This window comes from Struthio camelus, chromosome 7, assembly GCF_040807025.1.
Source record: "Struthio camelus isolate bStrCam1 chromosome 7, bStrCam1.hap1, whole genome shotgun sequence".
NCBI lineage: Eukaryota > Metazoa > Chordata > Aves > Struthioniformes > Struthionidae > Struthio > Struthio camelus.
In genome coordinates this window covers 35,092,416-35,114,436 of record NC_090948.1, presented here as the reverse complement: position 1 = coordinate 35,114,436, position 22,021 = coordinate 35,092,416, and the positions used below count along the sequence as shown (strand labels likewise).

Here is a 22,021-nt window from a genome sequence, read left to right as displayed (position 1 = left end):
GTTGGAGAGTCAGAGTGGGAGAGTGGTGTCTGAACTGCCAGATGTGTGCCTCTGGTGTCTTCTCATTCTCGCTGATGGCTTAGCCAACGAAGAAATTTTATGCTAATCTGGTGCCAATCCTCTGAACCCCACCTCATTCCTCTATTCATGGCAGCAGCTTCTTAGTCTCAAGATACCGTATTGAGCTTCTGTTAGTAAAGCAGATTGGATTTTTCAATATGCATCTTATGCATTCAACTTCTATGAATTACAACTTAGGCAAATAAAGTAGGTGAAAATTGGCCAAAGACTGACTAACCTAGACTATAATTACCCTGTTGTTCAGGAAGATGCATTTATTTCCCGTAGTTGAGTGTTCCTAGCCTTTTTCTTTAAGTTTTAAGCTTGATCAAAAGATAATACTGAGATAACTTATAAAGTATAAATTAGGGGATTTGCTGGAGATTCTTAACATACACTCTTGCAAAATTAATATACATATACATACATATATATATATCTGTGCTTTTAGAGAACATTCCCGTGAGGTAGAAAATTACTGAAATTATCATAAGCATCCTTTCTCCTCCCCACATAATCTCTTACCTTGGTCCAGTGTTTTTAGGTCTATCTTTTATTTTATTTTATTTTATTTTTATTCTGTGTGGAATGCCAGAGATGACATTTCAAGGCAAGCGTTGAACTTGGCATCACCAGCTAGAATAGGAAAACCAGCCTTGCAGTTGATATTAGTGTGCTTTGGCAATAATATAGAGAAGGTGATGGGGAACACACAGGAATCTCACTTTTGGTTGGTTGTATTTTCTGTCTGGAGATCTTTAGATTCAAGCATTTCTTTCTGTAACTTCTGGGTCCCAACCTAGAAGTATCATCCACGCTTGTGAATCCTGCAGGTTTCAACAGCTACCTCTTTGCTACGTTGTTGATAGTTTACAGATGCACGGACACCTAACCAGCGCTATAGATTATCAGGGCATAAATCTGTAAACTGTTCATGATCAACTGTTTATACAGTGTAATATAACTTTACTGCTGTTCTACAGGACAGGTAACATATCCCTGCTGTGTAATACTACTGTATGCTTACAGTTCTTTTGTATTAGCAGCAATCACAAGGTCAGCATACCTACTGCTTAACTTGCTCTAAGAACCTGTCATAATGCTACACCTTGTTAATAAACTTTGTAATCAGACGTATGTTTTGTACTTTTAATGAGAACTGATTTTTTTAAAATACTTTCATGTTTATTAACTCAAATGTTGTTTCAACAGCCTTGGAAAAACAATTCCATGAATGAAATTGTATATATTTTTTTTAATTCTTATGCCTCAAGTATTGTGTGTCTTAAACTCAGTTCTTACGTAGTCCTCCTTTATTTTTCTCTTGGTAATAGGATTTTATAACATTAATACATAAAAACATAAATAGGATTTTATACATTTTAAAACTTTTATGTTGGATTTTGGAGTTTTAATAAAGGAGTTCTAGAAGTTTTGTTCAGGAGATGCCTTTTCAATGAACAAATGATGAAGTGTTGATACAATAAAAGGACGTTATACCCATTTCTCTAGGCCCCTGACCCCAAGTACTTCTCTGCATACACAGAGGAATACTGCTTTGTTACTCGACTCGAGCATTGCTATTGTTTTCATCTGATTACTGTGCTCTTCCTTGAGAAAGTTTTTAGAGTTTTTGTATATGAGCATTGCAAATAAAGATGATAAGCAACTCTTAACAGGTGATACATAGCTTCTAATTACCAGCAAGAGAGCTCCTGTGTGCATATTGATTAGAAATCAGATCCTTGCTTTGCTTTACTCTTTCATGCGTTTTTAAACAAGTATGTGGCCCTTAACATTACGAAATGTTTCCATACTTTTAATATGAAATCTTTGACCAGTTCAGCCTCTTTGTAGAGAGTACATAGTGATAGTGTTAGCAGAACAAGGTTTCTTCCAGATGTTATTTTGGAAATGTCATGACTTATGTTAAGAGGTGACAAATATTGCAAATGTCCTTGGACAGAAATTACATTACTGTCCTTTATGTATGTGTTTTTGCTCTGAGAGATTAGTGTTCAGTTATAAGAAGAAATCTCTTTTGAGAAAAATTCCATACTTCCAATTTCGGTAGTTGAAGATTGGATTTCAGTAGAAATGCAGGCTCTTGTTGTAAGTTGTTGTCTCTTGTGTATGTTTACAAACAAAAATTTACTGTGTAGTCATACTGTGTTAGTTGCATGTGACTCTGTATGGATAAAATGCCTGCCTTGATGTGTTTATATTACTTTCAGCTAAACAGTGCTTTTCTTTAAGAAAGTGTATTTTTATACAGACTATGCAGAAAAAAATCCATGCTATTCTATATTACTAATTATTTCAGTACCCCCACACTGTGGGGTGTGAATGGTTTAAAAGAGCAAAGAAAAAAATAACTCAGATTGTTTGTATCACTGTTTGAAGTCATACTCCATACTGTAGGATGCTATTTTACAGTATTGAAACACAGAGGAATAATATAGCTAGCTAAAAGGAAAAAAAATAGAATGAATGTATTGACAGATACTATGGATTTAAGTTATGAGAACTTTGTTTTCCAGAGAGAGAAACAAAATTTGAAAACGATAGCTTTCCAGTGGAGCAAGGCTAGGTCTTCACAAGAAGGGCTGTGAAATGGCAGCTTATTCTGTGAAGGCAGTGAGAGAAATATTGGAACTGATCAGAAAAGGAAAAGCTTACATAGCAAGTTTTGTATGCTCCTTTCCAAAAAAAAAAAAAAAAAGGCAATTTTGACTGAATAGCTTGGAAGATGGGTTAATAAACAGTGCAGAACATAACATATGGTTAAAATGCATGATACAGTTTCTTATGATGTTGTTATTCATTGTTAGATGTATCTAAAATTGTGTATATTCATGAATGCAAATATTTTGATGTATACATTTATAATCATACACATAAGTTGTGGTTACTACTCTTAAGAGTATTTTAAGTATAAGAGGTTAAATGTGTTTGAGACCTCAAGTTCTAAGAGCAAGGGTATGCCATGCAGGTCTTGCTATAGATATTACTTGTACTGTGGTGTTTAAACAACAGGGCTATCTTTGTTTCTGGAAGATGGATAAAAAAACAAGCGGGGGACATGCTAATTGCAATTCAGATACTGAAAAGTTGCAGTTCAGTCATGGCAATTGCTCATTGTTTTGTCTTGGTCCTCTGACATCATTGTCCTTGTCTTTTTCTTGTCTCTGCTTTCCCATTATGCCATTGGCAAGGAGTTGAGAAGTTAGTCCATTACTTCTGTGATAAAGCGTGGTACAGTACAACTTCAGATTTCTTCCCATCTCCTCCTCACACATTTTCACTGTTATTTTTTGCCCTATGCATGATGCATGTCTATCAGAGATGTGCATGCAGTTCTCAGATTCTTCATTGCATCACTTCCTTGTTCCTTAAAATATCAAAGGGAGGAAATATCATTATTTCATTCAACAGAGGCATTACATGGAATATATGAAGGGAATTGATATCAGAGATACAGCATAACCAAAGCAAAATTGCAGGGAACCTTAAAGTAGTGATAGTGTAATGACTATCGGTGTCATGACCACATTGACTTGACTTCTTTATCAGTACAAAATACTTGTCTCTGTGTATCTCAGTTTCTCAGTAAGTGTGTATTGATGGTAAACCTCTTCATGGATATGTTGTCATTTTTCTCTGGATGATGTAACAACCAGATATACTCCTGAGAGAAATTCTCTTCTTATGCTAATATGGTAGGGATAATAAGTTAATAATTTTGCTCAGTGCAACGATATGTGCAAATCTCCAAAGCTTTCGCCATTACAGAAATGTCTGTTTCTTTGTGCTGCCAAAAGGAACATGTGCACAAAGCCTTTCATCTAATGTATTTTCATTCTGGGGAGAGCTAATTTTTCTCAGTTACATAGTACAAGAAATATTATGGAGTCCAACTTTGCATTTTAGGAGCATCATAAAGGAACGCAAGTACTTTTGTGCACCTGAACATTTTGTATATCGGACAAGAATGTAAATTTAAATGTTAGTTTGTCAGTCTACACCAAGTCACGGCCTGTTCCTCCCTGAAATAATATCAAAAGTGCTTTCAAACCAATGCAAATGACAAAAGTCATAACGGAATTTGCACTGTTAAATATCTTCTGAGGCATTACTTGCGTATTTTGAAAGCTGTTTTTCTGCTTTCAGTGCCGTCTTGAAGGGTAATGCACGTAGCAATTTGAAGAGAGTAAATCTGTAATCATGATAATGGGACACACTTTGACGAAGTAGAAATCCAAAGTTAAAAAACAATACTATATTTAAAGTAATTAAGCGTGTCCTCGTCATTCCGAGAATGTAGCTGCTTTCCACCTTTGAGTTGCAAACTTTACGCATCTTAAGCAGCTTAGACCATTTTACGTTATGAAAGTAATGAATATGAGGAAATCATATATTTGGCTATTTTTAAATGTAAAATTAAAAAAGGAAGCATCAAAATAGAAAAATTCAAATATTGCCGACTTTTTCAAAAATTTGAAATACAGCATTATCAACAGGTTGCTTCTTTGTTGTGTTTCAGAAGTTTCATGTGTTTAACTTAGTTTTTTAATACAAATTTAGTTTCTTCTGTAATTTATGAAGTTTCCACTTTGATTAACTAAACTAATAATGCTCTAACTAGGATTATTTGACACAAAGCTATGATTTTTAATGCTCAAATTAGATTTTTTTTTTTTTTTAAGATTTGCATTTGGAAACCCTTCCTAGGTGAGGGAAAATTTTTCCAATATTATTTTCCTATATTAGAATTTGAGGTAATACTCATTGCTATAAATATGCCTATTTTTAATTCTTTTTTAAAGTAGGATTAGGAAATCTGAATTATTTGTTGCACTATGTGTATCATAATCAGGCATGTATTGCTTCGGTTTCTGCCCTATTTGTACCAGTTTTGTTTTTACCGGCAAGTTCTCAATACAGTAAATTAGTTTGGCTAACATCTCTCTGTCAGTTCCTAACTTTTAGTTGGAAGGGCAGTGACTTACGTAACCCATTACATTAACGCTGAAAAATGACAAAAATATCAAGAGGATTTAATTTTTGAACTGTAACTCTTAATATATTGAATTATTGTATTTAGTGCCTTCTTCCAGAAGGACTGCTTGGTTAAGAAGGATGGTTCTGTATTTGACAACACTCTCAAAGCTAGGCTAGGTTTGACCACATAAGGAAATGTGCATTACTCTTAGAGTAAAGTGTTGATCATCTTGCACCATTTTAAAGTCTTTTTTTGCCCTCCCTTTTGCCAAATTAATATTCAGACTGCTCAACATGTCTGTGCTTCCCTCTCTGTCATTTGTTGATGTCACTGGTCCAACTTTGATGTTGCCCTTGCATACAGGTAGGATTGGTTTAGTCTAAGGGAAAAAATGTTAGTAAATCAGGATTAGATCAAGAAAACTTGATACTTCTCTTGTTCCTATTACATATACTCTTGATGAAGAACTTCAGTGAAGATACAGTTTTCACTGGGTAGTAATCCTGCCGGGTAAAAGATGAAATCCTGTTGAGTGCTGAGATGCTAGCTCACCCTAGAAATGTGTCAGGGCTTTAGTGTGCACAAGTGTCATTGCATTCTTTCTGCTGTTAGCAGAAGCGCTAAAAAGGCCAGACAAATAACTGGCTTCCTCATTTAGAAGTGGTGAACAAGTCAAGAGAGTGACTGAAGTAACAATTTCAGTCAAATTACTTAAAGCTTAAAAAACATTGCTGCTTTTTTGCTGACTTATTTCAGTAGTGAAATTATTCCAAGATCTCTGTACAAGTTTGAGGTCCAGGGTGTGTTTGTCAAGCTAGCGTGCACGTTAATCTCTTGAGTCTTTTTACAGGGAAGAGCAAAGAGAAAAATAGAAATGACCCAGAAGAGGTACTGGCAATTTCCTTGTCTAATACTAGAATCTCTCTCCTGATAAAATGCGAAATCCTCATTAAGTTACATTTATCCATTGGTTATCAATATAATATATGTTCTGTAACTTTAGAGGTACTCTGTTATACCGCTGCTGAAGATGGTTTCTTTATCGGGCCATTTGAATTTCCTTCAAGACCAAACAGTTTCCTAAATCTAGTCAGTAACCTGATCTCGGCATGTTTGTACCAAATTTCCTGACCTCAGGAAGGCAAGGAAAATGCACTGTAAATACATGTCGTCCATTAAACTCCTTTCCTGCCTTTAGGGATGCTTAACATTGATGAAAGATTTGGGATAGCTAACCTGAGTAAGCACTGAATAGAAAATAAAAGATGGACGCAGTTAAGTAGCTGTTGCATTTATTTTTTAAGCACTTGAATCAGAATTGATCAGTATTCATATGTCCTTGTTATGCTGCACTGCAGAATAAAGCAAAACCATCAACCAAGCCTCCTTCATGTTCTTTAAGCCAATCAATAGATTTTTTTGTCTTTATGTTGAGTTGTGTATTTCACTGCTAGTATAATTTTTTCCACCTAAGTCATATTTGTACGTGTCCCTTGAACCATCCTGTTTCGCCAAAGTCAACTTTTTGATTTAATCCAAAAAGATATGCAGCCCTTACCAAGCATCAGTGCTTACCAATGTGATCAGTGCACATTGGGTTCAGAATGTTAATTTGTTTTCTTTGCCTAATATATTGCTGTATTCTTTTCTCTTTAACAGCCTCAAGTACTACAGCCTTCCAGCAACCTTCCCAGTTCCACAGACCTCGACCAGGGAAAACTAATAAAAATGCCACATACAGAGGGCCTCAGTGAATATCCTAAACATGATCCACATGAAAATGGCAATCATAAGGATCCAAATGCTGCAAAAGCATCTCTCACTAATAGTCTGAATGAACTAAACACACTAATGAGTATACAGTTAAACATAAAAGATGAGAATGCATCATATTTGGAAAATTTGAAAAACGAAAATGCTGAAGACCCTGGGGAGCGGGCTAGTATTAAAGAAGGTATATTACAATCTCATTCCTATTTTCCGGCATTTACACGAGCCGATGTTAGAGAGGTGCAGACTGAGTTAGCTGTGAAAGGTCAGCCCTCATTCACAAACAAGGCTTCTCGGCCAAAGACTTTAGGAATTGCAAAGCCCCCAAATGCTTTAGTGCCTCCTACAGTGGCCGTGCTCGCACGATCTGCAAATCATTCTGCTGCTTCCAAGGAGCCTGAGCTTCTGCTATCAAATAGTCCGACTCAGCTAGAGCCAACATCTGGTCAGGCTAACCTAAAGAGTAAACAGAGCCAGAAAGTGTCTAAGCTTCGCCCACCAACTATGTCCTTCGTTAAATCTAAACAAACGAGCAGTCAGAAATCCACACTGGTCTCTCCAGAGCCTCAAAACACTTGTTCGAAGACTAACATCCCAAAGCCACCGGTGCAAAGAAAGGAAAGCGTGCAAATGCAGAGTACCGGTTTGCATTCTGGGGATAGCTTGCCCTCTAATCGGCATTCCCGCCTCCCTAAACCAAAGACACATTGAGAACGTGTGTACCCATCTCATTGAATGATGCCATACATTAATCTACTTCCCATGTGTTGACTGCCTTTGAGGCTGCTTTACCTACAGCCTGCAAATCCTGAGTGACTATTAAAAATAGCATCTTTCTTTAGAGTTTGCATATTCCATTCTCTTCTCTTCTTAAGTTCATGTTATCAACTGTGCAGCCTCTCTTGAGAGTGTTCAAGTATATCGTAAGTCTGCATTAACGATTGCACTGCTCATTGATCTTAATAATTAAGCAAAAACTCAAGTCTGTGGTGACCACAAATACCAGAATGCTGCACTAGGTATTTCAGGAAGGCAGAAATCTGTTATTTTGAGGGATTAGACAATGAAATTACTATTCAGTCTAACTTTTTGGTTCTGACTGCTGGTTAGGTTAGAGTGGTGGAAAATTAGACTTAGTAGCAGATGTTTTATTGGCCATACTTTTGACTCTGTGTTTCAGAGGCCTATGCAAAAATCCTTGTATTTATCATTATCTGAAGAATGACATATTTAATGTTATTTAATCTGATGGGTTGGGGAGTTGTTTGGGGTTTTTTTTTTGTTTGTTTTGCTGTAATCTGAAGTTGCTCTGTTTTTTATTTATCCCATTTTCACTGTTCACAGACAGTAAGCAGATTTCACAGGGTGAAACGGATCTTATCTCTTAGACATCATCATTTGTTGTGACATTGTGGTATGCTTTTATTGCGTTGAATAGACACGTTATTGGGTAAATTTTTGAAACGCAGTGCTAGGGATGCTTGTGCAAAACCTGCCGATACAGGCTCTTAGGAATTGGTAAGTAAAGAGCCTCTGGGAATAAGGGGTCCATAACACCTATGTTGAGGTTGCACAACATGCATTTTAATTAATATTTTTAACTTTTATTGTGCTACTTGTATTTATTGATTTTTGTTTATTACTGGAAGTCTCTGAAGTACCTGACTTGAAATGTTTGCACAGAATTTTGCCATATATGTAAGAATGTGGAACTATTTTACATAATAAAACCTGATTTAAAAAAGCAGCTACTAAAAAAAATAACCACCCCACCTATTTGCTTTGAGCAATCCTGTTATGTCCTAATCAGAGCTGGTACTCTTAAGAGTTTTTCATAGATGTGTATTTTGTTTTGGCTTTTTTCTTTTTGGAATTTCTAAAGAAGTGCATGATAACTGGGAAGGAGCTTTTTGGGGAAATAAAACAAAAAAAAATCTTTCTGCTCTCTAGAAAAGCATTTTTTTCTAAAAGTGGTCTGGAAATATTTGCCCATCATGGTGCAGCTATGGGACCATGACACTCATGCTGTGGGTTGCGTATATGCACATCCAGTGAAGTGTGCTAAAAACTTACCCTTCTGTCCCATCTCCCAATTCTCCTCTTCCCCGTCACTGTCTCTTGAATTTTACTTTTTTTCCTCCTATTCTTAAGTTGGTTTTAAAATCATCAGCCTAAACCTGTTACAATTATTTCACTCAAAATCTGTCCCTGAACAGCATATAATGACAGCGAAATGAAACACAGTAATAGCTTGTTCTAGGCTTTGGCTATATGATGTTGACGTGTTACAGTGTATTCTTTGAGCTAATAAAGTGAATAGGTATAGACATTTCATAAATATGTTCAGTAATCAGCTTTTGTAATATAATCCCTTTAACCAGGGATAGATACCCTGGTTGGAGGAGAGAAGGAAAAAAATCATCGGAGTTGTATTTCTCAATGCATAATTAACGTCCAAGAAAATGTCAGGTTTCTCACTGTTAAGTTGTTTCACCTGACAATGAGATGAAAAATTAAAGCTTGGGGGAAAAGCAGGGGGCAGATTATGTTTATTTCAGAACTGGCTATGTGATTCTGAAGACCTGCAGGACCTTCTGACAAATTTGTGGGGGGAGGTGGGGGAGAAGGGGACCGGTTAAGCAAGAAATAACAAGAGCAGTATTAATTTGTTGCAGTTGCTAAAAGATCAAAATAAGTATAACTTGAGATTACTGTTATAATTGTTCTCCAGGAAAATTTATTTATTGCCTTGGAAAGTATTGAATCAGGTGACCTTTGACGTCCAGAATCAGAGTAGATGTTTACTTTGGGTAAGAAAATAAAACTGACTTTTTATATTCCCCAAAATTAGCTCCTGGCAGCTGCCTATATTTCTCAAGAGTGTAGAAACTGCTGAGGGAATGATCAGATTCCTGGTTTGTTTTCAGGTCCGTATATATTTCTGTGGAAGTTTTTCTTTCTTTTTTAAACTTCACTTTCCTTGAAGGGAAGCTGATTTTATTTTTAATTGTATATGTTTTTGTGCAAGAAGTTTATTGTTACTTAAAAGAATACTATTGATGGCAGTGTTTCGCCATGAGTCCTGTTGTTTCTACTCGTTCTGGAGGCTTCATTGGTCTGATTTAGAGATTTTAAGCTTTTATGTTTAAATTTAAAAGTATAGATATCTACCTATCTGCACCTTTACTGATAATTTAGGAGGGAAGCAAACAGACTATCAGGGTTTTCATAAAACAGATGATGACCCTCCCCCCCCACCAGAAGAACAAAAACATATTTATTCTGCAGGTTGTTCTATACTGTTAAAGAAGCATAAGTAGATTATATTCCTTGGTGTGAATATGTAGGGTTTGCCATTTTGCTGTGACAGATGAGTAAGAAATTGCGCTGAAGATAGCAGGATTGATCATAGATGAGGCAGACGCTAGGCTGAATTGTGTTTGTATTCAGCTGCGAATCTTGCATTGCTCTAAACACAATTGTGTATTTTGACTCTTCTGACTTTGCCAGGGAAGGTTCTGTTGCATGTATAGCAAGTCCAGAGTATGAGTAAAGCTTGTCAGCCGACGAGCAACTGGAAGAGAAGCAGTGAAGGGAAATTCAAAGCCTCACTTCAGTGGGGAGAGGGGGTAAGAGGGTGCTGTGAAGAGCATGTCAAATGGTATTAAGCAAGTAACTTCAGGTAATTGGTCTACTTTATTTAAGGAGCATGTATATCATCAGTACTGGTGCAGATTATCCTAAATGCTTAAATTCAAGGATTTGATATCTTCAGAGTTTTTTTAGGTTTCTGAAACTGGTTTATTGCAGATTTTTTATGCTTTTGATGTCTCCTTCTTTTGTGCAATATTCACAAGTATTAAACTACTGTTCAGTATGTGTGTACAGAGGCAATTATGTATTTTAATAAGTGAATAAACACAAAAGAAGAAAAACAGAATTGCACTTTAAATGAGCTTTATTGCTTGGAGTTGTGCCTAAATAATCTAGATGCCTCCTGTTGTGTGTGTGGCTTTTGTTTGAAACTAATTTCCCTGCTAGTGTTGCTGCTTCCAAGATACCTTCACATCGCTTTCACAGAATTAATATACACTCTAGCATGTTTAAAAATACTCATATAGTGTACTGAGTTTTTGTTGTGCAATGACTTTAGTGCTAAAATTCCACAGTTAAATTAGTGATGCAGCCAGAAGATTACCTTCCCCTTCCCTGAAACTGGCACTTCATAGTTCTGGTCAACGCCAATGGCAAAACTTTCAAAGGACTAGCCTACTCCTTAAAGAACGATGTTCCTAGCCTATGTTTTGGTTCTGTTAGAGAAAAGTGCAATACTAACTCCTAGCCTTTCTTGAAATAATTATAAAAGCCCTGAAAAATCAAAAACTGCACTGAGTTTTCTATCTAGTTCAAAAGAAGTGGGTTCTTGAACTTTAAATCTCATAGCAGTGAGACTAGACATAGCAACTAGACTGCATCATAGGTCAGTAAAATTAATTTCATCCTTGATCTAAATGCTGATTTGTTGTAATGATGCTAGAAAATTGAATACCATTTGTGTGATTTACTTTGTTTGCATGTCACAACCATATGCACATTCTACAGTGGCCATGCTCTGGTAGGTTGCATGTTGTGGGAGGGTGGGATGGGAGAGGAATATTTTAGTTTTTGCACAGCACATAATCCTCTTGATGTGGACATTTTCTTGCCACACAAATGGAAATCCACTCTTGAATTGGGCTTCCGTGGCTATTCTTTATCTTGTTTATAGTGGCTTTTTCTGAGCAGAGTGGATGTACTACATGATCCTGGTGGTAGGTCTCAGTTTTATAGTAATCTTACAACTACGCTATCAAGGAAATTCAGTCACTGTTGTGGTAAAGCTGCTCACTGCCTACCTAACTGTAAAAGCACCACAATAAAAACAACATAATTCCAGTGTCAGTGAAGTCTTAAATTCAGTACTAGCTTAAAAAAAAAAAAAAAAAGTACCCTTAGTTATCTGCATTGTTGTTTTTTTCTTGTTTTTTAAACCAGGCCAGAGTAAATACTGTATATTGGAATTTGCTTGTAAAGTTGATTTAAAAACCTGTATGTAAAAAATTTTCTTCAATGTTGCTCTAGTGAATAAAAATAAAAGTAATAATTCTAATAAGTACCTATTTCTCCTGACTGTTCACTTTATTTCACTTTATTCTATTCTCTGTGCATAACTACAGGACTGAAAGGAGGAAATTGTCTGGGAAGGGGAGACTGTGCTTATGCTTACAATTATGTTCTCTCATGGAATTGTGTCTTTCTCCAGCAGATCTGCATGCTTGTTTGTCCAATGACTTTTAGCATAAGTGTTTTAAAGAAGAACAAAGAGATTTCAAAAAAAAAAAAACAAAAACAACCATATTTAGCTGTTGTTTCTAGGTGAACAAGAAGCTGGATTGATGTGATTATTTTTTAAAGGTACTTTATTTCACCTCTAATGCAGAATCAGGGAGAGCAGAAGGATATTTCATAGAGTTCCCTTATGTAATTAACTAGTTATGACAGACAGCTTTAATCTGATTCTGCGACTTCCCTACAGGAGTCTAAATCTATACAATGCATGTAAACATCCATGAAGAGTTCCTGATAGAGTGTATTAGTATTTTGCCCACAGTCTGAGTGCTTTAATATGCAGGAGATAAAATGAGTTATTTTCTTGCAAGAAAAGGGACTCTGTTTCACTTGTTTAATTCCTGACTTGTTTCAGTAGATGGAAGTGCAAGTTGAAATTTCAATCAGAAATGGGGCTTGGTAAAGGGAGAATCCTGCAGTTCTCTGTAAGGGTATTAAAAAATGCTGCAGACATTTGGAACCATTGATCTAAAGTTTTGAGCTTCTGGATGATGTTTGACTTTTTGCTGGGTTGAGGGTGGGGAAGAGCATAAAGCTTCCAAGTTTAAACACACATTTTTAGGTACCTTCCTCAACTGAGGCCCAAAAAGGTAACTGGGGATCCATGGATCTTCTGCCTTGTAGTTCTGCTGGGTATAGCGCAAGAGCAAGCACTCCTTGTTACTTTATGGACAAGACTCTGGTACAGTGGTGTCCAACCCTCTTAGTCATGAGAAGAAATTAAAGAGGTAATGCAATGACTATGTAGTATGCATAAGAGATGCAATTCACAAGTCCCTCTCTTCCTTTCCTTGTCTTCTCTTCCCCTCCCCCATCAAGAGACGAAGGCCTTGTGGCAGTGATGGACTGGGAGCTGTGTACTGCTGGCACTGGAAGAGATCTGCTTTATCACTGGGCACAGTATTGCACGCAAGGAGAAAATATGAGACAACGTGAAATCTTTGCTTGCCTCCTTTTGGAACTCAAAATTAACACCCTTGGCACCTTTCCTCGTAAAGGAATGGTTTATTTTTCAGCGTATTTCAGTGCAGCTGGTCCACAAGAAAAATTAATACTGAAGCATGCAGAACGTTACTCAGTCGTGTGGTTGCTGTTTTCCTTAGGTTATGAAAATTAGCCACTGTTTCAAATCAAAATTGGCTTTTAGTGGAGGACGTTGAGCCTAAATATCACAGCTCTAATGAGCTGGGCTATTCAAGTACTTAATGCTAATCTGACAGTTTGAAAAGTAAGAGGAGGATTTCCTGTTAGGTGATGTTCTTGTTTTCTGTGAAACTGCAGGCAGGAAGAGTCCTCAGTCACAGTGCAGTACCTGGGGAGGTTGAGGATGCATGCTCTAAGCGCTCATGCAATGTAGCGGGAGTTCTTGATATGAAGTCCAAGGCAGAAGCAATTGCCCTGCATAATAGGCCAGAAAATCTGCTTACGGATGTTGAAATTGATCGTTCCAAAGCAGATAAAAATCTGAAAACTTCAAAACTATCTAAGAAAAAATGTTTCCCTCTATCACAACCTCTGAAAATCATTTCAGGTTGCTGAAAGCATTTAAATTTCATGATGTTGGTTTTTAAAGCTTATTAGAACGCACATCTCGGGGGGGGGGGGGGGGAACCCCAGATTGGTAGGCACTTGAGAACGGTTGTGAAAATGGGACGAGGTTACTTTACTTGCATTTTCTTCAGGAAAATTCTGGAGAAATGAAGCAATATGAGAGAGTTTTAGGTTTCAGTGGAGCTACGCGTTCTGATGGAATGTGATTCTCTTGGTACCTTTCCAATCCAACATAATAGGTTTTGTTCTGAAGAGGCCTGATTCATCATTATCTCTGTTACTGCAGCTAGAAAGATCCCTGAAAATCAGCCTGTGTAAATTTCCCCAATTTCCTTAAGATCAACAGTATAAAATAGCCTTTGTACACAAAGACTGGTAAGTCTTTAGGTGGTGGTAAATACCAGTAATTTAGTTATATCAGAAGTGTAGGCTGATAAAAGCCTATGAGTACTGGAAGATTCATGGGTCACTGACAGTCTGATAAACTTTTGTGCTTAGTACTGTAGAAGCTGAGCGATTCCTACAGTAAGGCTCTATAAATCTTTACTCCATTTTAATTGCTACTCAGTTTGACAAACTGTATGACCTGAAATTTTCCATACTAATTATCCAATCCTACTTTTAATTTCTGTGCCCTATTTTCCTCATATATAAAATGGGAATAATACCAGTATTTCTTAGCCAGGTCAACACTTGGAAGATTCTGTGCTGACAGCACGATGAAAATTCACTGAGAAAATGAATCCTCCCTTACTTTCTTGAACATTGTGTTTACGTCTCTGCATTTACCTGCTATGAGTCTTCAAAGGCCTGAACTATACAGGCAAAGCTCAAAAGCTTTTGCAAAAAAAATTCTTAATGTAATACTTTGCAGGGCAGGTTTCATAGATTTCACTAGAACTATTTTATCTCTACCAGAAGCACTCAATTTCCCTCTTAATAAGAGTCCACAGCAGTTATTTGCAGGGCTCCCTTGCAAACAAATGAGAGGAAAAAGTTTCTACAGCGAGTTACATGCAGCACAGCGGACAAATTCTCTGAAGCCCTACGGGAAAGTTATCCTGGGCATATGTATCCCAAGTACGCTGGCAGTATTGCGGGGTGGTGGGAACTTGTGTCCCCGTCTTTCTGGAGGATCCCAAAGGTGTAAATTCTGCTTATACAAGAAGTTCTGAGGTCGTGGGGGTTTTTAAGTTCCACTCACTTTTGGGAAAGTTATTTGAGCAACCAGCTTTTTTGTTGCTCAAGCTACTACAGATAACACAAAAAGTTCAGTCCTGTTTTACATAACCTCTGTTTAAATTCTGCCCTGTAATGTCTGTGGGTTGCTATGTTATTTTTTTGTCCTACAGTAGTAACCTAGAAGACCCCCCCCCCCAATCACAGGTGAGAGCCCTTCACTGTGAGATACCATATAAAATAGTAGTAGCAAAGCATTTTGTACTGCAAGACACACAGCAGAAGGCTGTCAAGCTGAGTTGATCCTGCCAGGATGTGAAGTTACGTTTCTAGGATGTCCATGATGTTCAATCTATATGTTTATAAGCAGTTGTGTATTTGGTATTACCATGCAGGGAAACTTAGTGATACACAGGCTCTTTGTTAATAATACTCTTGTGCATCTTATGCTGGCATTCAACTTCTTACTTCAAAAGAGTTAGTTAAGGTCTATGTGTGTGCATTAAATTAACTGCTGTTGAAAGCTTTGTGTGTGGCATTGCTGGGACAAGCAGGGTATTGAAAAAATAGTGTGTTTGTATTTTGCAGTTTAACATCAAAGATATATTTGCTTTAAAATACATTTCCAATGGCACTTAATCTTTTTAAGCTTTGTTGAGAGTGTTAACTTTCTCAGCTGATTATCTTCACAGTTGTTAAGCAATATTGTCTGAGTGCTTATATATATTTGTTTTGAAGGATTAAAAGGGGTAATGGAGATTACTCTTCACTTTTTTTAAGCTACTGACACAGGCATGCTGTATCACATATGCGTTTATATATAACGTTTTCCAGAGTGCTGGCCTGGAACGTAACTAGTTTAGGTCCAAACTTCTAAGCCTAACAAAGTCAAGGAGGGGTATTAGAAATATACTCATGGTCAAAGGACAAGTGGTACAAAGGATCTTGGGGTGTTAGGGGATGTGTCATGACGTTGTGCTAACTGCGCTCTAAACTGGGTACCAGGTGCAGTCCTTAGGAAATGTGTTAGACAAAGTGCCTGTAGGGTAAATAACAAGTCCTAATGGTATGCGCTTGCTCGGTAAAGCCCTTGGAGCTTCAGCAGACAAACAGAATAGGGTAAGAATTAAGTGTTATTATTTCCATTATAAATGCATGGAAAGCAGGTGCTAAGAGCAAGCAAAATAAAAGCACTTTGGGAAATCCCATGGAGAAATATCTGTGTTTACCTCCTTGCCCTCTTGAGATCAAAAGAGAATTCATGCTTCCACCTGTCTCAATAGCCGAGATTTCTGTTTTGCCCTTCCTCCACTCCATTCTAATGCGGAGAGCAGGCTCGACTTTTGCTCCTGTACACAGCAGAGGGCAGTGTAATGTAAGGAGCTGAAAGACTTCAAACTTTAAAAAAAAAAAAAAAAAAAAAAAAAAACCTAAATTCTATGCATGCCACAACAGCTTCCTAGGTATAGGCTGGGGGGCAGGAAGGAGGTGGGGCTGTGCCTTTGACTGACATATACACTCTGTTCTTCTCACCCTATCCTGTTTGCTTTAAGGGGCAAGCCCCAAACAAAGCAATACTGATTAGATATAGATATATATAGATATATATATATATCTTTTTTTTTTTTTTTTTTACAGTGACCAGGTGCAACATTGCTCAGCTGAAAGAAGCAATCAACTTTTTGGAGGGGTGGAGGAAGGAAGACAAACACTGATAACCTTAACTGAAGCCTCTGCGTAATCTGAACTGGAATAACCTAGTTGTCTTCCTAGCTAGTTCCCTGATGGAGGTTGATCTTGTTTCAGCTAGCTGTATTTATCATTCAGCTCACTGACTGCCTAGGCTGGAAATCCGCAAGGGATATGGGAGATAAAGAATAAATGTGCAAATGTGTTTGCAACTCATAGCCCTTGCAGGAATCTTTAACTGCTCTTTTCAATGCCCAAACATACCCTGCAGAGAAAAATCCCTCCTGCCTGGCAAGAGGTGTTCTTTCATCATACTCCAGCAACCGGTAGTGCTGGTTAATTTTTGGAAAATTACTCAAGGAAGATGTATGTGTGTTTAGCCATTTTCTTTCCCATCTAACTGCACATAAACTTCACCAGGTAACGCCTGCATATAGTGTAGACCTCTGACTAATCAGAAATGACTACTGCTCTTAGGTCCTCAGTTTTCAGTGCTCTTTAAATAGACTTGACTCCTTGAGTGTACCTTTTGTACATTTTTTAACTACTCACTTCTAATATTCCTTAAATTTTGTATTCCCTAGGCAACACTTCCTCATCAGACCTACAGAAATGGAAGCTATCACTTCTACTGCAGGCTTATACTAGCATTTCCCACCAGTTGAAATGTCTGTTGATTTGTTAGGATTTGCACTCTGATCTGTAGAGGTTTTTGCAGTGGGCAGCCCCACTGCAGTAGGCCTTCCGTTCTGCAAAGAAAGAGTTTGTACAGATAAACTTCTTTGTGAAATTGTTTTAATTTGCTTACTACTGAGCATGCACAGAAATCCTCTGAGAATATTTTAATGTGGAGTAAGCCTGGAGACGGTCCTGAATTAAGTGGATTTTATTTTTATGTAACATGAGACCTGTTATAATCACATTACTTCATCTAAAGATAACATTTCTACAACTAGTAAAGTGTCAGTATGAATTAAGATTATAAGAATTTATGAATTACATGTTGCTGCCCTGACTTAGGCTAGATATAAGCAAGCAATTTTTCAGGGAATTAAACTAAACTGATTTATTAGACCTAGAACTTTTCATTTTGACTCATTTATTTCATTGATCTGTAGCTAAGGGAAACCTTGGACTCGATCATTTTTTATGGCAATCCTGATCTAGTACACAAGGGAAAGATTCTTACTGACCCCTAAAATGCAACTGTTTCTAAACTTCTCATTGAATGTTCAAGTGATGATTTTTTTTTTTTTTTGGCTCCATGTTAGCTTGTCACCATACTCCCATACATTTTTTGCATTTTACTGTTTATTCAAAAACAATTTTCCTAGATTCCCTTCTCTGAAAAACTGGCTTTTTTATCTGACTGAAAGCAAACAAATCACTCTTAAAAGCCAACATACGTTAATTTTAACAGTAAGCATTAACAGAGCATCATGCCTTGGGTGTAAGCTCTACAGAAATACAACATGGTACTCTCCAAACATGGTTTCTGTTACTAGATCCATGTGATCTCAGGATACGAGTGCTTTAAACCATTACTGCAGAATACTTGCTTTTTTTGGACTGAATCTGCCATCAGGGTTTTTTTGGCCTTTTTTAAAGTAATGGTGTTTTTTTTCCCCTTATGTTGCACATATGAGTTATTGTTGGTACATGTATCATTCCACTTCAGCATGAAAAACAAGAAGCAGTGCCAGCTTGTGACACTATGAAGGTTAGCAAGTAGCCGTTGCAGGCCAGAAGTGAGCTGCGCTACTGAAATTGCATGAGAAAGCTGTAGCATCAGAAGTCAGATTCGGTAAGATCTCCTGAAGAAAAGACTGAACATGCAATAAGCATGTTTTCTGTGCAGCAGAATACAATGCAGACTTACCTGAAAGAGACTGCAGTAACTTCAAGACCAGGAGCAGAACAGTTGTGTTAACTTGTGCCTGTGCCATCTATATGACTCTGCATGGTAGCTAAAAAATGAATCAGCTCAGGTTGGTGCTAAGCACCTGTCGACAACACTGCTTCTGGGCACATACGTGCCTCTTGTAAATGAACGTTTCTACCTCCCCTTCCATCATTGCAAAAGGAGCCTCAGACGACAGGGCAGAGAGCACAGGAGCAATTCTTCTTTCTCATATTCCAAAGGAAGTACATGCAGGCAGAATATACCTGTGGAACACGGCGAGCATGTGACAGGTAACAGCTTTTGTATGTATTTTCTTTAAAAAAAAAAAAAAAAAAAGTGGTGGGAAGCAGAGCTTGATTTTAATTTTTCAGCCTCTCTAGCTGTATCATACCCCAAGCAATGCTGGTGCAGTGTTTGGAAGAAAATATTCAGTGCTATCTACTGAAGCAGTCTGACCTCATTTCCAGGAAGCCATCACTTCTCCTTTGACATCTCCAGTTCCGCTACGGACCTGATCTGCTCACGCCAACTGGAGAGAACGTAAGCGCGAGAAAGCTGAGATTCTGCAGCTCTGTGGACATGGCTGTGCCAGTTTTGTCCTTTCTCATTTTTCCCCTGGAATGTTTTCATACAAATACACAGACTGTTGCTTGTCAGGTATCTCCACAGCCCCTCTAGACGTCTACATCTGTGGATTCTTTTTATTTGTAATTTTATGCGTGAGAATAAGCCCAGCAACTTCACAGAATAGTTGAGGTTGGAAGGGTCCTCTGGAGATCATCCAGTCCAACTCCAACCCTGCTCAAGCTGGGTCAGCCGTAGTAGCATGACTTAAGATGTTCCGATTCTTTTCCTTTCTCTCTTTTAAACCTACCTGCAGACAATTTATTTAGTCCAATTTTTGTTCTCTGCATCATCCTGCCTGCTCTTCTTGTCAGTCCTAGATTACGTTCGGTGTTGACGCTTATTTATTTGAACACTAGTAACTATCTTGTTCCCCCACCTTCCATAGTGACCCATGGGCATTGCTGAGTTTCTCTTTTCATCACATAACTACACTTGACACAAGCCTTTCATCAGCACACTGTAGATTGACACCGAATTGACCTCTTACTTGGTGGAAGCAAGGAAATCACTTTCACTCTTCTACTCCTTGGAGATGTTCCCTTGCTGTCTGAAGCCACATCAACAACTCCTGTTCCATCAAAGGTATGGGAATAATTAACTCTCCTCAGCTTTGGGGTTTGTGTTGTTTCACGCAGAAACAGAACAAATGCTGTTGGAATGTACAGTCAGCTATTTAAGTCTCTTTTATGCTATGGCTTTGATAAGGATTCTATCTCCCCTTTTTTTCCCCTTTAACCTGCTCCATTAAAATGCTGATGGTCTCTCATCACACCTTTGGCACTTGTCTGTGTTCTGACTAGATGCAGCTCAGCCTGCTGCCATTATGGGTGACCAAACTGAGCTCTGTTGGAAAAGCACAGCCCTAAAACCCAACAGCAGCTAGACCAGTCACTAATGGTTATAAACAGAACTGGGACTCATTTTTATTGTTATGGAGGCGGGGGGGGAAGGTAATGGCAATAGGTCAGATCAGATCATTCCCAATAACAGACCCTTTATTTCAGCATTTTTGGATTTGTTTGGTTTTGTTGTTGATTTGATTTTGCCTTTTTTTCTTTCTTAAGAAGTTTGACCTGTGTATCTGAAAGGTGTCTTTCTACCTTGATGGAAGGTTCGTGGAAGTTTCTCTGGGGATTTGTCTAGGAGCTGTTGAGTGTCATGCAGACTTTCTTTACTGTCTATGCGCACGTGGCAGTCGGGGTGGGAAGCACGCTAGCGCTTCGGCTCTCTGTTTGCCGCAATGGTCTCCTGTCACAATTCACCAGAGGAGCCTCGTGATGGTGAATGCCACCGAAAGCAGTGGTGGCAATGGTGACAGGGAGTCGGCTCCCAGGATACAAGGGTCTCACTTAGTTCCAATGCTCCTATAACATGTTTTGTGGTCTGGGGTGTGATGCTTCATGGAGCCTCTGGCTTTCCTTACAGCAATCCTGACACATCTGTGATCTTTAAGACTACATAAGACCTTATCAGACCGGTGAGGTAACCGCTCCCCAGAGCGAATGGAGGAAGCACCACTGAGGTGGAAATTTCAACAGCTCTGGAGGTTTCAGGAGAGGGAACTTGTTATCTGTTGGCTAACCTGCATACAAGATAACAGAGTGCTAATAAGCAAGCAACCTTGCAGCTAGAACTTATTGTCAGTGCACTAACACCTGGCCAGATGATAAGATGAAAAGCCAAATGTGTCTGATTTATGTCTCCAGCCTTTCACCAGTGGAGCTGTCTTCCTCTGAAAACCCCTGAGACCTATTTCGTGCAGCTGCAAATGATCTGGTTTACATCTGCCCTGCCACCTCCCTGCTGGTTCCAGCCGTAAGGGCGACAGGCCCAAGACATCTCTTCCTCAGCGTGGCGTTTACTATGAGGTGGAGCAGGCAGGCTTGCTCACTTCACACCTCCTTGAGGGCAAGCGCCAGCCGGCTGGCCGTCGCGCTGACGCTCTGAACTCTCGGGGCAGCATTTATCGCGTTTGGGAGGGTGCGGAAGGGAAGCGTGAGGGACGCGGCTCCGGGCGGCGGCATGGCCGGCAGGAGCGGGCGCCCGGCCGCCATTTCGGGCCGCCGCCCCGTGTGGCTTTACCCCCTCCTCCCCCCCGCGACGCCGGCGGGTCGCGCGTGAAGGGGACGCGACACCGCCCCCTGGGGAAGGGAAGGGAAGGGAAGGGAAGGGCAGGGCTGTTCCCGGCAGGGCGCAGGAAGCGTCGCTCACCGGTAAGGAGCTTCTCTCCTCGCTGCTGCTGCGGGCCGGGCCGGGCCGGGCGGTGGCAAGGGCCGGGGCGGGGGGCAGGCGGGCGGCGCCGGCGAGCGCGGCCGTTGGCGCCGCCCGCGCGCCCTAACGGTCGGTGCGCCCTAACGGTCGGCGCGCGCGCGGCCCGCTGCCATTTTGAGGGGGCGGCGGCGTGTGGGGGCTGCGGCTCTGCCCCGGCTGAGCGGTGCGCCGAGAGGCTCCTCGTGTCGAGAGTGAGAAATGCGGGCGCTTCGACACGAAGGCGTTTGCCATCTGCCCTGTGAAAAGGGCTACGAATAAATAGCGGAGATCCGGCCTGCTGAGGGTCCTGGGCGTTCCTGGAAGAGCTGTTAACGGTGTGACGGTCTGGAGGTGCACAGCGCTTTGTGCAGAGGTTTTTAAGCTGAAGCGTGCAGCTGGAAGTGGTGTTGCACGGGGCTAGGACGAGGAGATTCTTGGAAGGACTCAGCAGTGCGTATTACAGTATGTGGGTGTGATTCGTGCAGGATTTGAAAGGTACAAAGCGTTCCTTGGCGCTTTTAAGTGACTGTTAGTTCTGCTCTAAATAACGAGAATGAAAAAGGGTTGCTCAGTTGTTAAAAAGAAAATGGATTTGTTTTCCA

The 22,021-nt window shown here is 39.3% G+C and overlaps 1 protein-coding gene and 1 long non-coding RNA gene across 9 annotated transcripts in view; one reads left to right on the top strand and one right to left on the bottom strand.

Annotated features, from left to right (window-relative positions):
• The window catches only part of CCSER2 (coiled-coil serine rich protein 2), an 83,935-nt gene extending 71,948 nt beyond the window's left edge, over positions 1-11,987 (top strand). For 5 of the 8 annotated variants that reach the window (XM_068950720.1, XM_068950718.1, XM_068950722.1 and 2 more), the window contains one exon: positions 6,722-11,987. In XM_068950720.1, coding sequence (XP_068806821.1) covers positions 6,722-7,543 — 822 coding nt within the window. In that variant the 3' untranslated portion in view covers positions 7,544-11,987. Of the gene's footprint in view, positions 1-3,275; positions 3,316-6,721 lie in introns of all 8 variants that reach the window. The other 3 variants (XM_068950723.1, XM_068950721.1, XM_068950724.1) reach the window with 2 other exon arrangements.
• LOC138067834 (uncharacterized) lies at positions 1,361-21,505 on the bottom strand. The gene is made up of 3 exons (XR_011142248.1): positions 21,381-21,505; positions 18,519-18,805; positions 1,361-3,451 (listed from the first exon to the last, which is right to left on the bottom strand). It is a non-coding gene; the product is annotated as an uncharacterized lncRNA (long non-coding RNA).
• Between the last annotated feature and the right edge of the window lie 516 nt (positions 21,506-22,021).